This window comes from Hypomesus transpacificus, chromosome 6 (genome assembly GCF_021917145.1).
Source record: "Hypomesus transpacificus isolate Combined female chromosome 6, fHypTra1, whole genome shotgun sequence".
In the NCBI taxonomy this organism is placed as follows: domain Eukaryota; kingdom Metazoa; phylum Chordata; class Actinopteri; order Osmeriformes; family Osmeridae; genus Hypomesus; species Hypomesus transpacificus.
Window position 1 is genome coordinate 12,135,352 of NC_061065.1, and position 17,234 is coordinate 12,152,585.

General features: G+C 48.9%; 1 protein-coding gene across 7 annotated transcripts in view; it reads right to left on the reverse strand.

Annotated features, from left to right (window-relative positions):
* The window catches only part of fam184ab (family with sequence similarity 184 member Ab), a 75,486-nt gene that overhangs the window by 13,191 nt on the left and 45,061 nt on the right, over window positions 1-17,234 (reverse strand). For all 7 annotated transcript variants that reach the window (XM_047021132.1, XM_047021130.1, XM_047021133.1 and 4 more), the window contains 13 exons: window positions 14,740-15,258; window positions 14,402-14,485; window positions 14,059-14,310; window positions 12,851-12,986; window positions 12,312-12,493; window positions 11,194-11,379; window positions 7,281-7,403; window positions 6,977-7,138; window positions 6,371-6,492; window positions 5,992-6,142; window positions 5,118-5,330; window positions 4,013-4,166; window positions 3,132-3,259 (listed from right to left, as the gene is read on the reverse strand). In XM_047021132.1, the coding sequence (XP_046877088.1) occupies window positions 3,132-3,259; window positions 4,013-4,166; window positions 5,118-5,330; window positions 5,992-6,142; window positions 6,371-6,492; window positions 6,977-7,138; window positions 7,281-7,403; window positions 11,194-11,379; window positions 12,312-12,493; window positions 12,851-12,986; window positions 14,059-14,310; window positions 14,402-14,485; window positions 14,740-15,258 (2,412 nt within the window). The remainder of the gene's footprint in view (window positions 1-3,131; window positions 3,260-4,012; window positions 4,167-5,117; window positions 5,331-5,991; window positions 6,143-6,370; window positions 6,493-6,976; window positions 7,139-7,280; window positions 7,404-11,193; window positions 11,380-12,311; window positions 12,494-12,850; window positions 12,987-14,058; window positions 14,311-14,401; window positions 14,486-14,739; window positions 15,259-17,234) is intronic.

Genomic DNA, 17,234 nt, shown 5'->3' on the forward strand with positions numbered 1-17,234 from the left:
AAAAGTGCTTCAACAAAGTATTGAGCAAAGGATGTGAATACTTAGGAACATTTTCGTTCTTATTTTTTGCAAATCCATTATAAATATTGAACAAACCTTTTGCACTTAGTCAATATGGGATGTTGTGTGTAGAATTCTAAAGGGGAAAAAATGAATTGAATCCATTTTGGAATAAGGCTGTAAGATGACTAAATGTGGAAAAAGTGAAGCGCTGTGAATACTTTCCGCATGCCCTGTATGCTAGGACAGAGCATCGCTCACGTCAGCCGACTAACAGCTCATCTGAGAAACATCTCATGCAGAGGAGGAGTCATTACCAGAAGCTTCTACATTAGGCAGAGGCTTTCATCTGACATTAGAAAGGGCAGAACGTAAGTGCGGTCAACCACGACCGAAAGTGCACGGTTCTGATATGACTGCCAAAGGAACAGCCTGTGTTGAAAGACAGTGTGCAGCAACAACAACATCATCATATCTCAATGACAAAAATGTCAATCCTAGCCGGCCCTACTCTAGTCCAATCTCTTCTAATCATATCTATATTGCCCTACAAAGGCAAAAGACCGTAACTTAAATTGAAGTTACGGTCTTTTGCCTTTGCACGGCAGTATACTCGTCTGCTGCACACTAGGCTAGCGTACGCTAGTCCACTATTTTCCCTTTCTCTAGTCCTCAGGACTCTAGCCCATTCGACTCCGGGTTCGTTCCACACTAGGGCGCTCTACACTAACTATCCCCACTCCTGAAAGCAGGGCTGGCAAGGACGCCGGAACAACACCGCTAGTTGAAACCAACGCGGGGACTTTGATGAAGGCGCTAAAAGGCGCGTGTTGTTTTGATTTGGGGAAGATCACAGCAGTGGCATCGCCGGGCAGAAAAACACAGGCTCAGAGCACGAGAGACGACCGCGAGCAGCGAGGCCCTTCTGAGAGACCGGGAGACGGTGATTACCATATCAGTGTCATTAAGGATGAAGGTGTGCACGCGGCTACACGCCGATTCATTTCCCACGCAGACGCTTACTCGCAAAACATGGCCTGGCAGGGGTGTTTAACGACGTTTTCTTTTCAGGATGGGGCGGTCTGACTTGAAATGACTGGAACATGCTGCGTTCCGTTCCGTGTGTGTGTGTGTGTGTGTAAGAGGCACTAGGAGAGAACAGGCTAAAGGCAAGGTTGATGTGCTGGCGTGTGCATGAGTCTGTGTGTGTGTGTCTGTCCTAGATGTGTCAGTTCTATAGGGAGCCCATCTATGGCTCACCACATTTGAAAGGATTTTTTCCCAACCCACCAATTACATATTGCGTAATACGATGTCCACAAAAGGTTGAACATCATCTCTGAAGTCTAGGAACGTGTGTATCAAACACCCTCATTTGCCTGCCTGCCTGCCTACCAACACACACACACACACACACAAACACACACACACCTATTTTCAGCTTGTTTGGGGCATGAGTGGGGGGCTAACCGTATGAGGCATCATAATATCTGTGCTGTTTTCCAGGGACAGTCAGCGGATCTCTACTCAGCAGGGAGAGTCCTGCTTTTGCCCTCTGACCTCCCCGTTGCCTTGGTAACGCACGGGACGAGCGTGTGGGCGCTTCCCTGGGAACAGACGCGTGGCTTAGCCCCGACATCTGGATGGCGATGCGTGCGGCCAGGGGCATTAGGGGTAATTAGCCAGATATCCAAGCGGGCAGACCGTGAGAGGGGTGGGTGGGCTGACTCGAACAGCAGGTATTACGGTTTGATACGAGCCGCTGCTGCGACACGTGACACAGCAGCTGGGGCTGTGGCTGGAGTAGCGGCTAGCGATTAGCCTTTGACACATTTTAGCCAGGCGGCCTCGGCGGTTCAAATTCCACACGTAATACCTGCTTAGCCTGACATGCCTATATGGAAAGCAACAACAACAACAACATGGCCGTCCTTTTTACCTCGAGGGGACTTCTGACTTCTTTGGTTCTGTCAGGGATCTAGATCTAGCTTAAAGCGGCAAAGTGAATTCAGGCGGCTTAAGAGTTTATTTGACTGTATATACTGTCACAAAGAGAGAGACGGGCAGGGAGAGAGCGAAACAGAGAGAGGGCGTGAGAGAGGGAGAAAAAGAGAGCAAAACGGAGAGAGAGAGATAGAGAGAGAAAGGAGGGAACGTAGAGAAGGGAGCGTGAGAGATAGAGAAAGAAAGAGAGAGGTAGAGAGAAGAAGAGACAGAGAGGAGATGGAAAAAGAGAGCAAAAGAGAGGGAGGGAGAATGAGAGAATGACAGATATTGTTGGCCTCGGCCTGTGGCACATTCCTTTTAAGCTCCAACACACAGTAGTAAGAGTGGGTCAGACCACACCAAGGCAAGCGTACGCTGCAACAAGCCAAATGGCACTTTCTCATTTGCAACAGCATGTTTGTGTGAGTCAAAGCTGTCATCAACGCTCTCTGGAGGCCAGTATGACAGGACCCCTCTAAAAGCTGGCATGCTAGCTCTTAACACATCTCACACACCAATCCACCCACACACAGGCCCGCACAGACATCATACACAGACATTTGCTAAGGCACAAGCACACACACACACAGACACAAGCTTTAGAGGAGTGAGAGGACTGTTGCCAAGGGAGACGTATCTCCACTCCACTCTAGCCTTTAGTGTTGAACATTTCAGTCCACAGAGGGCACACATTGAGACTAGTCTAGTCTTTTGAAGAGAGCTGGTCTCTCCATCCTACACTACTAGTCTGCTCCGCTAACCAGAGCTACAGTCGCTCGTGTAGTACCTTCCTACTCTACTATCCTTCTCTACGGGTCAAAACTCTGACTGTTAGAGATACTGACTGACTTGTGCATGTTTGACACATAATCTAGTAAAATTGTCTCTTAAACCCTGCCAAACTGCCCTATCACATTGATGTGCAAACATAAGCTTGCATATGCTTAAAACAAGTACATTTGGCTGTCAGTGCATTCAAAAACTGACAGCCAAGGTTCTGCCATGGTTGCGGCCAGGTTGTGGCCTGGTTGTGCCTTGGTTGTGGCCAGGTTGTGGCCTTGTTCTGCCATGGTTGCGGCCAGGTTGTGGCCTGGTTGTGCCTTGGTTGTGGCCAGGTTGTGGCCAGGTTGTGCCTTGGTTCTGACCTGTACTCGGCTCTGCTCCAGGGCGTTCTCCAGCTCCAGCTTAGCGGCCGCCGTCTCCTGCTGGTGGGTCTGACGCAAGTGCTCGATGGCCGACGCGTGCAGGTGGTTCAACTCTGACCTCAGGGAGGCTGAGGAAGGGGGGCAAGGGTGAGAGAGGGGAGGAAGAAGGGGGGAAAAACAGGCAGAATGATGCATGTTTGAGAGATAAAGACCTCAAATAAAAATAAAAAAGAGAGTGCGTTCAAGAGCTTCTGTATTAACAGGGTCTACAGAAGCCGTCCAGGTTAATTACACCAGATTCATCACTCAGCAGATCTACTGGGCCCGAGAGGGACACCACTGCAGCTCAGCACACTTGGGTTAGAGTAGCAGCCTAGCTACCTAAGGGTAAACAGGGCAGGTTGAATCACCGGGAGTACTGTTACTGCCTCCTGGGACAGGAAGTCCCAAGTGCATGTCTCTTTACAGATCGAGTGTGTTGTAACTTATTAGCAGGTATACTTTGGTCTTTTTTGTGGTTGTTGCAGTTTGTTTTTCACACTCTTGTCTTTGTGTGTGTATTCTCAACCTACAGGGGCTTCAGTTTTAATTTCATGAAAGACTGACAGCAGCCTTCTGGGTGAGCTCAGCTGATGAAGCGCTCATCTACAATATGTTCCGGAAACTGCCAAATTAGCATGCCTAATTTGGCTCTAATTCAGTAACACAAGGCCTAATTTGCGTGAAAACAACGGAGGAAGACAATAGAAATGTGTTGTTGAATACAGCTGTTGGAACAGTCATCCATAATAGCATTTGCAGTAGTGGTGCCAGTCCCACGTGAGAGACGAGCCCCAGAGTGGCAGCGTGAGGACAGCCCTCTGGTGGGCCTCGCGTCTCACCCAGCATGGCTTTGCCCTCGTCCTCCAGCTCGAAGCGCAGCGTCTGCAGCTCCTGCTCCGACTGCTGCTTCAGGGTCTCGATGCTCTGTCTGTGGGCCTCTCTCAGAGACTGGAGCTCCATGTGGTGGTGCTGCCTCAGACGCTCCTCTAGCTCCTACATACACACACACACACACACAGGTTTGTTTTTCTATCGTAGTGGGGCTCGACCATTCACATCCATTCGAAATTGTGTTATCTCTAACCGCCAACCCTGAAAAAAAGCATTTGAAGTTATGAGGCCCAGTAAAAGGGCCCAACAAGGTCAAGTTTTTACTTGAATATCCTTGGGAGGACATTTGGTCCCCACAAAGGTAGTTGAACAAGAGCAGACACATGAAAAACCAAGAGAGACAAACAGACGGGCGACAGAAGTGTGTGTGTGATTGTTTTCAAGGGATGAACTTATCTGGTGCTGATAATTGCAAATTGTCTTTGGGTAGACAAAATCAATCCCATGGGTGACACTTCACTGATTAGGTGACATGACAGCTGGCTAACAGTTCTGTTTGAGTATATTTGCTGTAATGTTGCTAGGTAGATTACATCAGCAAACCCCTAGGGTTAAGCCCTTTTTTGCATATTGTTTAGATTCTTGTTAGTTAACTTGATAGATTTTCAAAGGGTATCCAAGTTCTTCAAATTAAATGAGGTTCTCCTGGAATGCTGCCAAGTTAGCTGCTGCTTGCTTCTGCCAATGTCAGTGCAATATTGGTGCTAGCGCCAGGTGATCAGTCACTAATGATACCAATAATAGCTCTCCTCACTAGAGAGAAATGCAGCAAAAACATGATTTACTAGCGTCCAGAGCATTATTTCTGGCGTGTTATTTCGTCTAACGGGTGACTTCTGGTGTTTTTAGGGGTCTCATCGACTTCCTAAAGCAGCCTAGCATAGACTTGAATAAACAGGGCTAGTCTGCCCAGCCCCAGTGCCATGTCGCATAGCAAATTCACAGGCTCGCCACAAACATCGTCGCAAAAAACACGATGCTAAAACAACGACCACAAAAAAAGAGAGAAAATAACAAAAGTGATGGCGTTTTCAGCGCGCCACGGTCGAACACCTTGAGGTTGTGCTGGCGGGCGTGCTCCAGGTCCTGCATGGCGCAGCAGTGCGCCTCGTGCAGCCGCTGCTCCCGCCGCTGGTGCTCCGTCTGCAGCTCGTCCAGCTGCTGCCTCAGGTGCTCCCGCTCCTGGCTGAACTGCTGCTGCAGCTGCTGCAGGGAGCTCTGCGACTGGGACAGCTGCATCTCCAGGCTCTGCTTCAGCCGGGAGATCTGGGAGGGGGGGGTGGGGGGGTGGAGGATGGGGGGTGGAGAGAGAGAGGGGGGTGGGTGTACAGGTTAGAGGTTTTCTTCATTGCTTCAGAAGGCTGTGGAGGGAGGGGCTGCACTTCCGGTGTCCACTCCCAAGGACTCGTGGTCCAGTCCAGGGAGTATATTGGAAGAAACAACTGGATCGATACAAAAGGTATTACTGTGTCCCTCTATGCACGACCTTCTTCCTGCTGCGCTTTCACGTGTCGTCAAGACTTCATCCATCTTGATATTTTTGTGACAAGTAGGTACTACAGTGTGCCTTAACTCAAACTCCGAACCATTCCAGCCATTTGCAGTTCAAGTGGGGAGATTTCTTCCCCTGATACCACATCTCTCTCTATGTGCTCCAAGAGACTCTCCTATCTTTCTGACATTCCTCCCCCACCCGGATATATCTGAGAGGAGACAAGTGGACGCCAATTGCAGTTGACCTCCAGCCAATGCAAGCTCCGACGGGGAAATTGCTCTTCCATTTGCAATTCATGATTCGTTTCCTTACCCAGAGAATGAATCTCAAATATTTATCATCATATTCAATATTTGGATTATGAAATTATTATCTTTTCATAGGGTCGTGTGAAAATAGTGTGTGTGTGTGTGTGTGGGTCCGGTGTATCACCTGCTCCAGTAAATCCTCCACTTTCCTCTGCCAGCCTTCCCGAGCGGTGCTCATCTCCTGATCCTTTGTTTGTGCCAGCTGTGCCAGGGCGGCCTGCCTGTTTTCCTCATGAACTTCTCTTAGCTCCTCACGCAACTTCTTACACTCTTGCCTGTCATCACACACACACACACACACACATTAAACTCCTTTATGCAGACACACAAACTGGGACATTCCACAAAACACTAACATACAGTGTGGGTATGTGGTTATCAATGTGAGTGAATGCTGGGGTTCTGAAGAGGTTGGAGGGATAAAAGGAAGAGAGAGCAGAGACCTTGGTCTCGGAACGAATGTACACACGCAAGCGCGCACACACACACACACACACACACACCTCAATGTCTCTGTCCACTTCAGCTCCAGCTCCAAAGCCATTTTGTCCATCTTAAGCTTCTCCTCCTCTTTGGTGGAGATCAGTTTGGCCTCATGCTGCCTCTTCTGTGTCTCCATCTCACCCTGCGAGAGAGAGAGAGAGAGAGAGAGAGAGAGAGAGAGAGAGAGAGCGAGAGAGAGAGCGAGCGAGAATGGAGTGAGAGAGACATTGTGACAATGTGTGAGGTTACACAGGTTAATGATCTTAGCTTCAAAGACGGCACGCGTCTCTAGTGAATGAACCGGTACGCATGCACACGCACACACACCTGCAGAGTAAGAAACAGTCAGTTCAGCAGTGAGAGAAGATAATTAATGAGATCCATTAAACAGAGTGAAAGAGACAGAGAGAGAGATAGTAGCGGGTAGGGATGTGTGTGTCACCACGTGTGTGTGTGTCACCACGTGTGTGTGTGTCTGTGTGTATATCTGTGTGTGTGTTTGTGTGTATGTCTGTGTCTATATCTGTGTGTGTGTTTGTGTGTATGTCTGTGTGTGTCTGTCTGTGTGTGTGTGTCTGTCTGTTTGTGTGTCTGTCTGTGTGTGTGTCTGTGTGTGTGTGTCCTACCTGCAGGGCCGTCAGCAGGTTGCTGGTCTCTCTAAGCCTGGCTCTGGTGGCATCCAGCTCCTCCAGCAGCTTGTCCTGCGCCTCCTTCAGGGAGGAGATGTGGCCCTCAGCAGAGCCCATGCCCTCCTCCCCCGCCTTCACCTCCTCTTGCAGCCGACACACCTGTCACACACGCACACACATATTTGATTAGCAGTTGATTAGTAAATGTGCTAAATGCTCCGGTATAATGAGGGAACGTTTCGTACGGGTGTCATGTGCGCCAATCAAGCGGAGGAGCACAGCTGATTGCTAGGTCGCTCACCTCCTGATTGGCTTGGTTGAGCTTGGAGGTAAGCTCCTCCCTCAGCTCATCCAGCTGCTGCCGGAGGAGGGTCTTCTGCTCCTCCAATGAGAGCCGCTCCCTCTCAAACCTCTGCTCCATCTCCTGTGGACCAATCAGGAGACAGTTAGGGTGAAACAGACAGCTGGTGGGGAGAGGTGAGGTTTCGGGGTCTGTGTGAAGTTCATGGTGAAGAGACACAGGGGTTGGGATTAGGGTCATGGCTAGGAGTAGGGTGTGCGGTTAGAGTTGGGTTTAGAGCTGGGGTTCCAGTTGTGAGGGGAAGGCTGACATGGGCTTTCCCCCCACTTTGATCCATTTACAAAAACCTTAACAATCATGCCAAATGTAGAAAATGTCGACGTCTGAAAACTGCCCAAACCAAAAGCGTGTCCCCTTGGGTGAGCGGCAGAAGGCTGCATTTGGAACTTTTACATTCCTTCAAAACGAACCCTATTGCTTTCTAAGGGCTAAAAATGAAAAGAATATATACCATAGAATATGCAAAGGCCACGAGGCTTGAAAGCGCTATCTCAGAGGCAGCAATATACAGTCTGAGCAGCGGACTTGTCAGCTAAGTAAGTGCCAGTAAATTATTCATGGCTTCGCCTTCCTCACAGAGGCCCTGCTCTGCTAGTGTGCTGGCTGTGGGGCTGGGAAGGCTGCACCACTTCCAGAGCAATCTCATTTCTATGTGTCTCCGCACGCATATGCAAATATCTCCCTCGTCCATGTTTTAGAATGGCAACAGTAGTAGAGTGGAGCATCTGCAATTCAACTCACATATTCCGCCCGTGTTTCCAACCAAGTTACGGATGTGGAGAGACGTGGGAGTGTGTGTGTTTCTGTGTACGGTCGGTGTGTGTGTGTGTCCTTGCGTCTCACATACTTCAAAGCATGGTCTAAAGAAAGTCCAAAGTTCCCCTCCCCTTAATTGACACGCTCTTGGAAATTTCCATGAAACACTGTCCTCCAGCTAAGATCAGAACCATGGAGATTATACTGCATCAATAGCAAAAAAAAATCTGCATGTTCTACTAGAGGGATGAAACCATCCCATTTGTATTATATGAGAGGATACATAAACACTGGTTCCTTTTGTTTTGTACTTATTTTGTTTAAAAAAAGAGCTGCTGAGCTACCGTTAGCTTGCTAGTTAAATGAGTGAGTTTGGTTGATAAAGGCAAAGAGTTCCATTCTTGTATGGAAATACCCGACGGACACATGAAATCTGAAGTCCTGCCATGCGAGAGGACGTTGCTGTCCGAAACCTTGCGAGAGGACGTTGCTGTTCAAACCTTGCGAGAGGACGTTGCTGTCCGAAACCTTGCGAGAGGACGTTGCTGTCCGAAACCTTGCAAGAGGACGTTGCTGTCCGAAACCTTGCGAGAGGACGTTGCTGTCCAAACCTTGCGAGAGGACGTTGCTGTCCAAACCTTGCGATACTCAGCCTAGCGACACTCAACACAACCACCCACAAACCCCCTGGCCACAGCAACTAGTCAAAAAGGCTGGACCCAAACTGCCTCCTGTCACAAAGGCTCGGCCCTTCAAAACACAGCTCACTTCCGACCCTGCACTTCTGTTGACACGAGTCACCTAGGGTAATGCTCAGCGATGCCATCTTTGAAGTGCCCGATGGCTCTGAGCCACCCTCAGCCGTGGCCCCACAAGCCCCTGTTGCCAACTCAACAGAAGCAGTCATTGTGTGTGTGTGTGTGTGTGTGTGTGCGCAAGGAGGCTTTTTCCTGCCTGTAGGTATGCGAGCGCTGGCATATCTATCTCTACGGCTCAGTGTTCACCTCCCACAAGGTCTGCCAGTTGGTGCTTGAGAAGGTAAACAGGCCAGTCCATCCCTGGCCCTCAGACACCTGTGGAGGGGCCATCTGCTTCATGGTGCCACATGCAGACTTGGCCTCTGAAACAGTCTTGTGGAGCTCCAGGCGATGCTCGCTGCCTGGCGGTATCCCACGAAGCGCGCTCGAGAAGTGTCCGGAAGCGGTGGAGCAGAGCTGCACCGCAACCGTCCTGCGAAGACAGAAGCTTTTCCGAAGCCTCGTCTCCTCTGTAGGCCACGTTCAACGATGCTTGTGGTTAGTGTGACTGATGATTTCCGGTCACCACCCCCAGAGGAGGGGACTGTTTTGTTCACAGTCTGGCTGTGAGATACCCTCAGTGTTCTCTACCTGAGGTGAGCCGATTGGCTGGACATCGTTCACTTCCTGGTCTGGTGACCTAGATGTTGCTCCTGGGCCACACCTCCTATTGTGCCAATGAGTGAGTGATCAATGAGTCACACCGAGTCCAGGGGACCGGATGACAGGACATTTGTCTTCGCTTCGTCCCCGTCTCCCTCTGCTCCTCCCGTTCTGTGAGAGATGAGCCAGGAGTGGAGGAAGAGCCTGAGGGGGGGGCGGCGGCCTAAAATAGGATGTCAGAGGCAGCCACCTCTCCAAGCTGCTCTTTATGACTCGGTGACTCATCGCTCGCTCTCTCTCGCTACCTCCGACGTCCATCCCTCGCCTTCATTACCTCCCCTCCTTCCCTTCCCTCCCCCCCCCTTCCCGACTCCCTGCATCATTCTTCTACCTCCCTCTTCCATCCCTCGCCTTCAATGATCCCCCTCCTTTCCCTGCTTCCGCCTTGCGCCGCCTCCCCCGCCTCCCTCGATTCTCCTCTCGCATTTTTGGGCCATCTCCACCGCTCTCCTTTCACCTCTACCTACCCTCCACCCCTCCACCTAACTACCTTTTCCCCCCACCTGTTCTCGGACACTTCATTATTTATAATCTGTCCATCATCAGTCTCTCTCAGTCACTCTCTCGTTTTCCTCAGAAGAGAATTTGTCTGTCTGAGGGGTGTGGGGGGTGAGGGTCGGGGGTGACTCCCAGACAGCTCAGGTACAAAACCCACGCCCTCACCTTGTTTCTCGCCCTCGCCCCCTCCCCCTCCCTCCCTCCTTCCCTGTCTCTCCCTCTCTCTCTTCCTCTTCAGGCACACACAGGTTTTTTTTTCCCCCTCTGAGTCATCTATCAGAGCCCACAGCCCACATCACGGCTTGATTGTCACACTTCGGCTGATTGTTCCAACAATCCCAGCCTCCGGTCCCGGCTTAGCTGTGGGGCCTTTCCATCTCCCCAGAAGCCATGACTGAAGCTGCCATGCTGGAGGAGAAGCAGGAGTATGGGGGAGGCGGCTTTTGTCGGCTCGTCGAGCGAGGGAGGAGAGGAGAGACGGGGCGAGACGAGGCGAGATGACAGAATGCATTCTGGCGGCGTTCGATCACGCATCGTCTCAGCGCGCTTTAATACCGTATGTCATCGGTCGGGATATCAAAACAGACAATCCTCTGTATGTCACGGAGGCAGATGACTCCGGGCTTTGTTCATTGAGGAAGGTTTGAAAGGGAGGTTTGCACAGAGAAATGCTCGTGCCCTGGGGAGGGGGCGGAGGGGGGGGGTTGGGGTCCCTAGGGGACATGTCCACAGCCAGTGACATACTTTATATGGGTCCATTAAGTCAGGCTAAGGATGTAAACACGTGTTGGGCTTGAGGAGCGACTGTATGTGTGTGTGTGTGTGTGTGTGTGAGTGTGTGTGTGTGTGCATTTTGTCAAGGAGATGAGTTTCCTCTGTAGTGTTCAATGAGGCGTGGGAGACAAAGCCCAACAGAAAACCTTCCCACCTGCAGCGCTAGAGCAGAACATTCCGGGTAAAGGAACCCCCACAGAGGACAGGAGACCGGGACTAAACACTCCAAACTGTTTTAATGTTAAAACTAAAACTATTCTGCTCAATAATTGAACTCTCGCAATAATGCTCTTGGTAAACAGTTTGTGTGTGCCGGTGTGTTTGAGAACGTGCGAGCCAAGTTGGGCGTGTGTGTGTGTACTCACAGCCAGTAGCCTGCTTTTGTCTTTCTCTGCAGAAGTGTGGGTGTTCTCCAGGGTCAGCCTGTGCTTCTTAGACAGTTCCTCCAGCGCTCGTGTCTGACTCTCCTTGAAGTGGGCGGCGTCCTCCTCATACTTGGAGCGCAAGTTCATCATCTCCTTCTCATATATCTGCTTCTCCTCCCGCAGGGTCTGGAGGGGAACGCACACACAGGGAACTTTGGTACCCAGACACTTACACACACACACGCAAACTTAGAACTTAGGCGCCCACACACTTACACACACTTACACACTTGGAACTTGAGTACCCACACACACACACACACACACACACACACAGAAGCAGGAACTGTAATACCCACACAATTACACACACACACACACATCAACGCAGTCTTCATTACAGGAACTGTAAATGAATGAATCCAAACACAACTTCCAAAAAAACAAGAGTAACAGCTGCTCAGCTTTTCAGAGGCTTGACTTGCAACAGGCTCGTCACACTCCAGCACACACACATGCTTTTCTATGCGGTTCCATTTGTACACAGGAGGGAAGACGGCGACAGCCAGAACATGGTTTCAATCTCCACTGACACACTGACGCTCACACTCAACCAGCCGAGACACAGACGTCTGCATGATCAGACAGGCAGGGAGGCTAAACGCTCCCGGCACAGCGGATCAGCGCACAGCGCAACAGTCCACAGTTGTCATGGCAACTTGTAACTCAAGGCCAGGGTTTGAAAGAAGGGAAATCGAAGAGAGAATAAGAGAGAGAGAGAGAGTGTGAGAGTGAGAGAGTGAGAGAGAATGAGAGGGGGAAAGAGATGGCTTTAGCTACTCGAGCATGTCACTTTCATGTAAATGCAAGGGGAACAGACTTTCCATGACATTTACCGAGAGCAATATTCAGCCAAGTGTGCTGCTCTTAAATTAATATTGTGACATTTGCTGAAGGATGAATTTCAGTTTCACGTAACGATCTGCTGAGCCAAGACAGAAAACACAACTGGATAGACCAGGGGACATTAGGAGGAACAAAAAAAAAAGGACTGCCTCCAATCCAGGCCATCACCTCAGCACCTGCTAGCTCTCTCTTCAACCCCAGGCAGAGCTCACCTTCTCCAGGGAGAGGGTCTGCTGCCTCTGCCTCTCATCCAGGACCTGGTTCTTGGTCTGCAGGGCTCCTCTCTCCTCCTCCAGACGCAGCACTTTGTCTTTCAGGCGGCTCCTCTCCGACTCCAGGTCTCGGATAGCCGCTTCCTGGGTCATCTGAGTCGCCTGCAGGCTGCCGATGTGGCCTGGACACACACACACACCACACACACACACACACGCACACCACACACACGTTGCATCAGTAGGAGCCACACACATGTGTCGTATACTGTTGGCTTTATAAAGGTTTTTAAGTTGTATATGTTATTTATTTGTTTATACAGATCACATAGGATTAGGATTTATTTATTTAGGAATTAACATTTTAAACCACAACAGGGGATTTAGGTTAGACAGATTGGAAAATGCTACGAGGATCAGGAGCAAGTATTCAAGTGTGCATTCTGCATGAGTTGCAAATGGAGAATGAGGGGATGAATATATTAGGGGACAAATATAGCCCGGGAGAAGGTTGGAGGAGACAGGAGAGAAGTCTTTACTGGCTTTGAGGAGGATCTCCGTGGCTTGCTGCTGTACTCGGTCTCTGGCCGCCTCCAGCTCGCACTCAGACTCCTTCTGACGAATCTCCACTATCTCCGAATCCTGGGTCACCTCATCCAGCTGTTTGGTGAGATCCTGGAGGTAGGCCCACACACGCAGAGAGAATGGGAGAGAGGGGGAGATTGAAAGACAGAAAGAGTGACAGGATGACAGAAAGACGGATAGAAAGAAAGAAAGAAAAGAGACAGTCGTTAGCCAGAAAAAACAATATTTCCTTTTATTAGCAGCTGACACTGGAATCTGTAGTCTAATCTTTCTTCCTTATGAAGAGATACCCATTTAGCTAGACATGTCCCTTGGGAAAAGAGTGCGAATCTGATGTAAATATTTACACTGGTAATGCTGATCTAAACCGAATATACTTTATTATAAGATACACAATGTTGTAATACTTGCTAAGGTTCCAGGCATTAGACTATACAATATGGGAATAACTGTTATCGTATAAATCCTCAGAACCCAATGACCTTAAAGCAATGCCTGTTCACATAATGACAAGTGCCCCAAACCGTGTAGAATGTAGCAAGATGTCACAACTACTACTAAAAGAGTGGTAACCATTCTTAAAAACAGTTACAACGTGTCAAAGTTGCAATAGTGCTACGTTTTAGATCGTCAATAGTCAAGTCAATATTCAAACTGATTTGAACAGAAATTGGAATTCTGTCATCTAAATTTGATCTAAATCCACAGTGATAGTTGCTTAAATCCAGCAGTCATTGACATCAAGGGTGATAAAACCTGTCACAGTTCCTCCATTAGTCTGAACATTCATGTGGCCTGAAGAACAAGTTATTCTGAACGCCTTCAGAATACTGAATATTGTAAACTACTTGTTCCTAAAACTATGAATTATGCATTATAAGGTTGACATATCAAAGGATTCAAAATCACCCACTGCTTGCCTGACCAACATAACCAGGACTACAGATTAGAGAAGTGTGAATGAATTTCAAAGCCTTCAAAGTCAATGTGGCTAACTCTCACTTAATTCTCCTGCTCTTTCATGTCCTTGTTTCAAAAGCAAAGACAATGGACGTGGTGATGAGGGAGGAAAAAAACATGGTGGAGGAAGAAGAGATGCATTTTCGGAAAGGAATTCAAATCCCTCTGCGCTACAGGAAGTGTGCTCGGTCTCTGTCCGTACCTTGACGTTGTTCTCGGCTGTGGCGAGGGAGACCTGGAGCTTCTGAGCCTTCTCCCTGTTGTCCCTCGACTCCTCCTGCACGCGCTGCAGCTCGGCCCTCAGCTTGCTCAGGGTCTTCTGCAGCGACGCCTCCTGCGTCTGGAACTCCCGCCGCAACTCGGCCTCGGTCTTCTTCCACGCCAGCAGGTTGTCGGAGGTCAGCTGCTGGGTTCTCTTCATGGCCTCCAGCTCGCGCTCGTAGAACGCCTGAGCCTGCTCGGGGTTTCAACATCGGGGTGGTTCAACATTTGAAGGACTTACAATGGAATTGGAAAGCCCTGGTTGTGTGGAGGTGTGGCCCCACCTTGCTGAGCTTGGCCTCGTACTCCTCCACCAGACGCTTCTTATCCTGCTTCAGCTCCTCCACCCGCTCCGTCAGAGACTCCACCTGCAACCAAGGACACCTTACCAGCCACATCCTTGCACAGCGGCTTGAGTTTATCTAGTTAGTCATTGGACTACCTCTACCTTGTACCAGCTAGCTTGTCTAGTTAGTTATGCTAACATTTACAGCTAGCAATTCTAGTTGTTATGCTAACAGTTTCAACTAGCGAGTCTTGTTAGTTATGCTAACATTTCCAGCTAGCAATTTTAGTTGATATGCTAACAGTTCCAGCTAGTGAGTCTTGTTATTTGTGGTACCTCGGCCTTGTGCAGCTGGCCCAGTTTCTCCTGGTCTTTACTGTAGTTGGCGTTCTGACTCTGGTGTGAGCGCAGGATGTCCTGCACTTCCTGGCGATGAGACGACTTCAGTTCCTCCAGCGCCGTCTTCTTCTCCTGCTCGAACTGGGTCTGCGCCTGGCCGAACGTCCTCAGCTTCTCCTCGAAAGACCTCCTCATCTCCTCCACCTCCCGGGACATGGTGACCACGCGCTGCGTGTGCTGGGCCTCTGTGCACAGCTGCATGTCCTCCACACGCTGCCGGTAGCTCTCAAACTCAGCCAGTGCCTGGCGCTTCATGCGATCGTGCTGCTCCATGGACTCCTCTAGGGACTGGATGCGGCGCTTCAGGTCAATCTCGTCGCTGATCTTACCCTTGTACTGGAGGATCTTCTCGCGGGTCTCCGTCAAAATCTGCTGCACCTCCTCCTCGTGGGCCTCCTTAAGCGTTGCGATGGCAGCCTCGTGCTCGTCGTTCTTGGTGTTGAGAGCGTAGATCACCTAGGAGACGGGGAGGATGAGAGATACTGGTCAGCTGGGAGACAAAGAAGATAGATAATGCTAGTCAGCTATTAGACAGATATGATAAGAGATACTGGTCAGCTAGGACACGGGGAGGGTAGGAAATACTGGTCAGCTAGGAGACAGGAAGGGTCAGGAGCTGGGCAGCTAGGAGACATGGAGAAAAGTCTAGCTGAAATCACAGACTCCACTCAAGGTCCTGACACCGGAGCAGATTCAAATCCAAAATGCAGAAGCTATTCAACACAGCAGTGTGTAGGAAACTAAATGATTAAGGCAGGGGTACGGGGGCTGTTTTGCGAGCAAAAGGCACTCAGTCAAAAGGCTACTTAATTTTTCCTCCATTTGTCTTCCATTCATGAAACATGACAGGATAATCTTGCTCTTTCTGTTCAGGTCTTGGGCTCTGGCCTGTCTTCCTGACCGGACACTGGTTTCTCTGCACAAATCCACTCAATGATTCATAATACCAACACTCGAATAGCTTAAAAAATGTAAAGCTCTTTTACTTTGCTGGTGAGGCAGTGAGGAGAGAAAATAATGGCTTCCATATTTTATGAGCCTGGGTGTGAGCAGGATGAGAATCTCAAAGATGCACCACCACAGTTTTCAACCCTATAGAGAAATGGTTTGCTTCCACCCAACATGGTGGATGACTCAACTCCCACATTTCATACTAATTTGCTGTATTTTGAGTTTTCATCAAGGTTCCATAAAAAAATCACCAAAGCTACTGTTTAAATGTCACCAGCTTCTGTCTAAGTCTGGCTGATATTGTATCACGATGCTACCTGCATTAATAATGGCAAACCTGCACAACTCAGTATTTTGTGTTGTTTTTGAATGTCAATCAAATAAAAAGCAAAACACCCGTCAACTGTGTTTTTATGAAGACAACTATGTCTATTGGAGTAATTTAAACACTGTCCCTCACAACAGCGGTGCTAAAGGACGAGTTACTCTCAACGTAGACTACTCTGAGCATGTTTGTGGATCTGTAAATGTGTCTTCCCCATGGGCAACATTGCAGCCTGCAATACCGCATGAGCACCAAGATTTCCAGTAAATGTATTTCTCTGTCAAAGTGCCTGTCAGGCCAACACTGCAACACATCATCATCCCCTTCCCCTTCCCCCACCCCTCGCCACGCACATCCCTGCCCATAACAGTCATATCTCTCCAGGAGGTAAAGTGATAAAGTGCCGGTTGAGAGGATTCTAATGAAATGAGAAGGATTCTACAGGAAAGACTTCCGGAATAAAAGGATTCTACTGGAACGATAAGACTCTACTGGAATAAAAGGATTCTTCTGGAATCAAGTTATTCTACTGGATTAAAGGGATTCACCAACACTTTCCATTAATGCTATGTAGGAGATGTTCATTAACCATCAGCCATACCTAACAACATTGCAGTTGCAAACTGCTATGTAGCTAGCCAACACTTCATTACAGTTTAGCGGTACAAGTTATTGCACAAGTAAAACTAGGTATACAGGATAGTTAAGGTTGGGCTATCCAAGGGTAAGCGGATGTCAACATTCATCTTGTTTTGGTGACACAATCTTCTGTCCCTTTATAATAATATTGGATTTATTATCCACTTACCCCTTACACCTCCAAACATTTACTTATAGCATTTCCTACAATGTTTATACTATATGTATAGTCATGGTAGTTGATGTTAATGCAAGCTTTATTTAAAATGCCACCAGGGATTCTACTGGAAGGAAAATACTCTAATTGAACGAGGGAACTTCAGAGTTCAGAATTCATCTCCATTGTGTACCAGATAAGAGAAAGCTCAGTTCTATTTGGTGCTACACTTGTCAAGCCACATGCTGGGAGAAAAGGAGAGAGATAGAGAGCACAACGACAAATGGAGGGAGACTAGAATATAAGCTTTGTCCCATGGCTGTGTGGATGATAGCACTGGCCTGAAAGACAAAAGGCTGA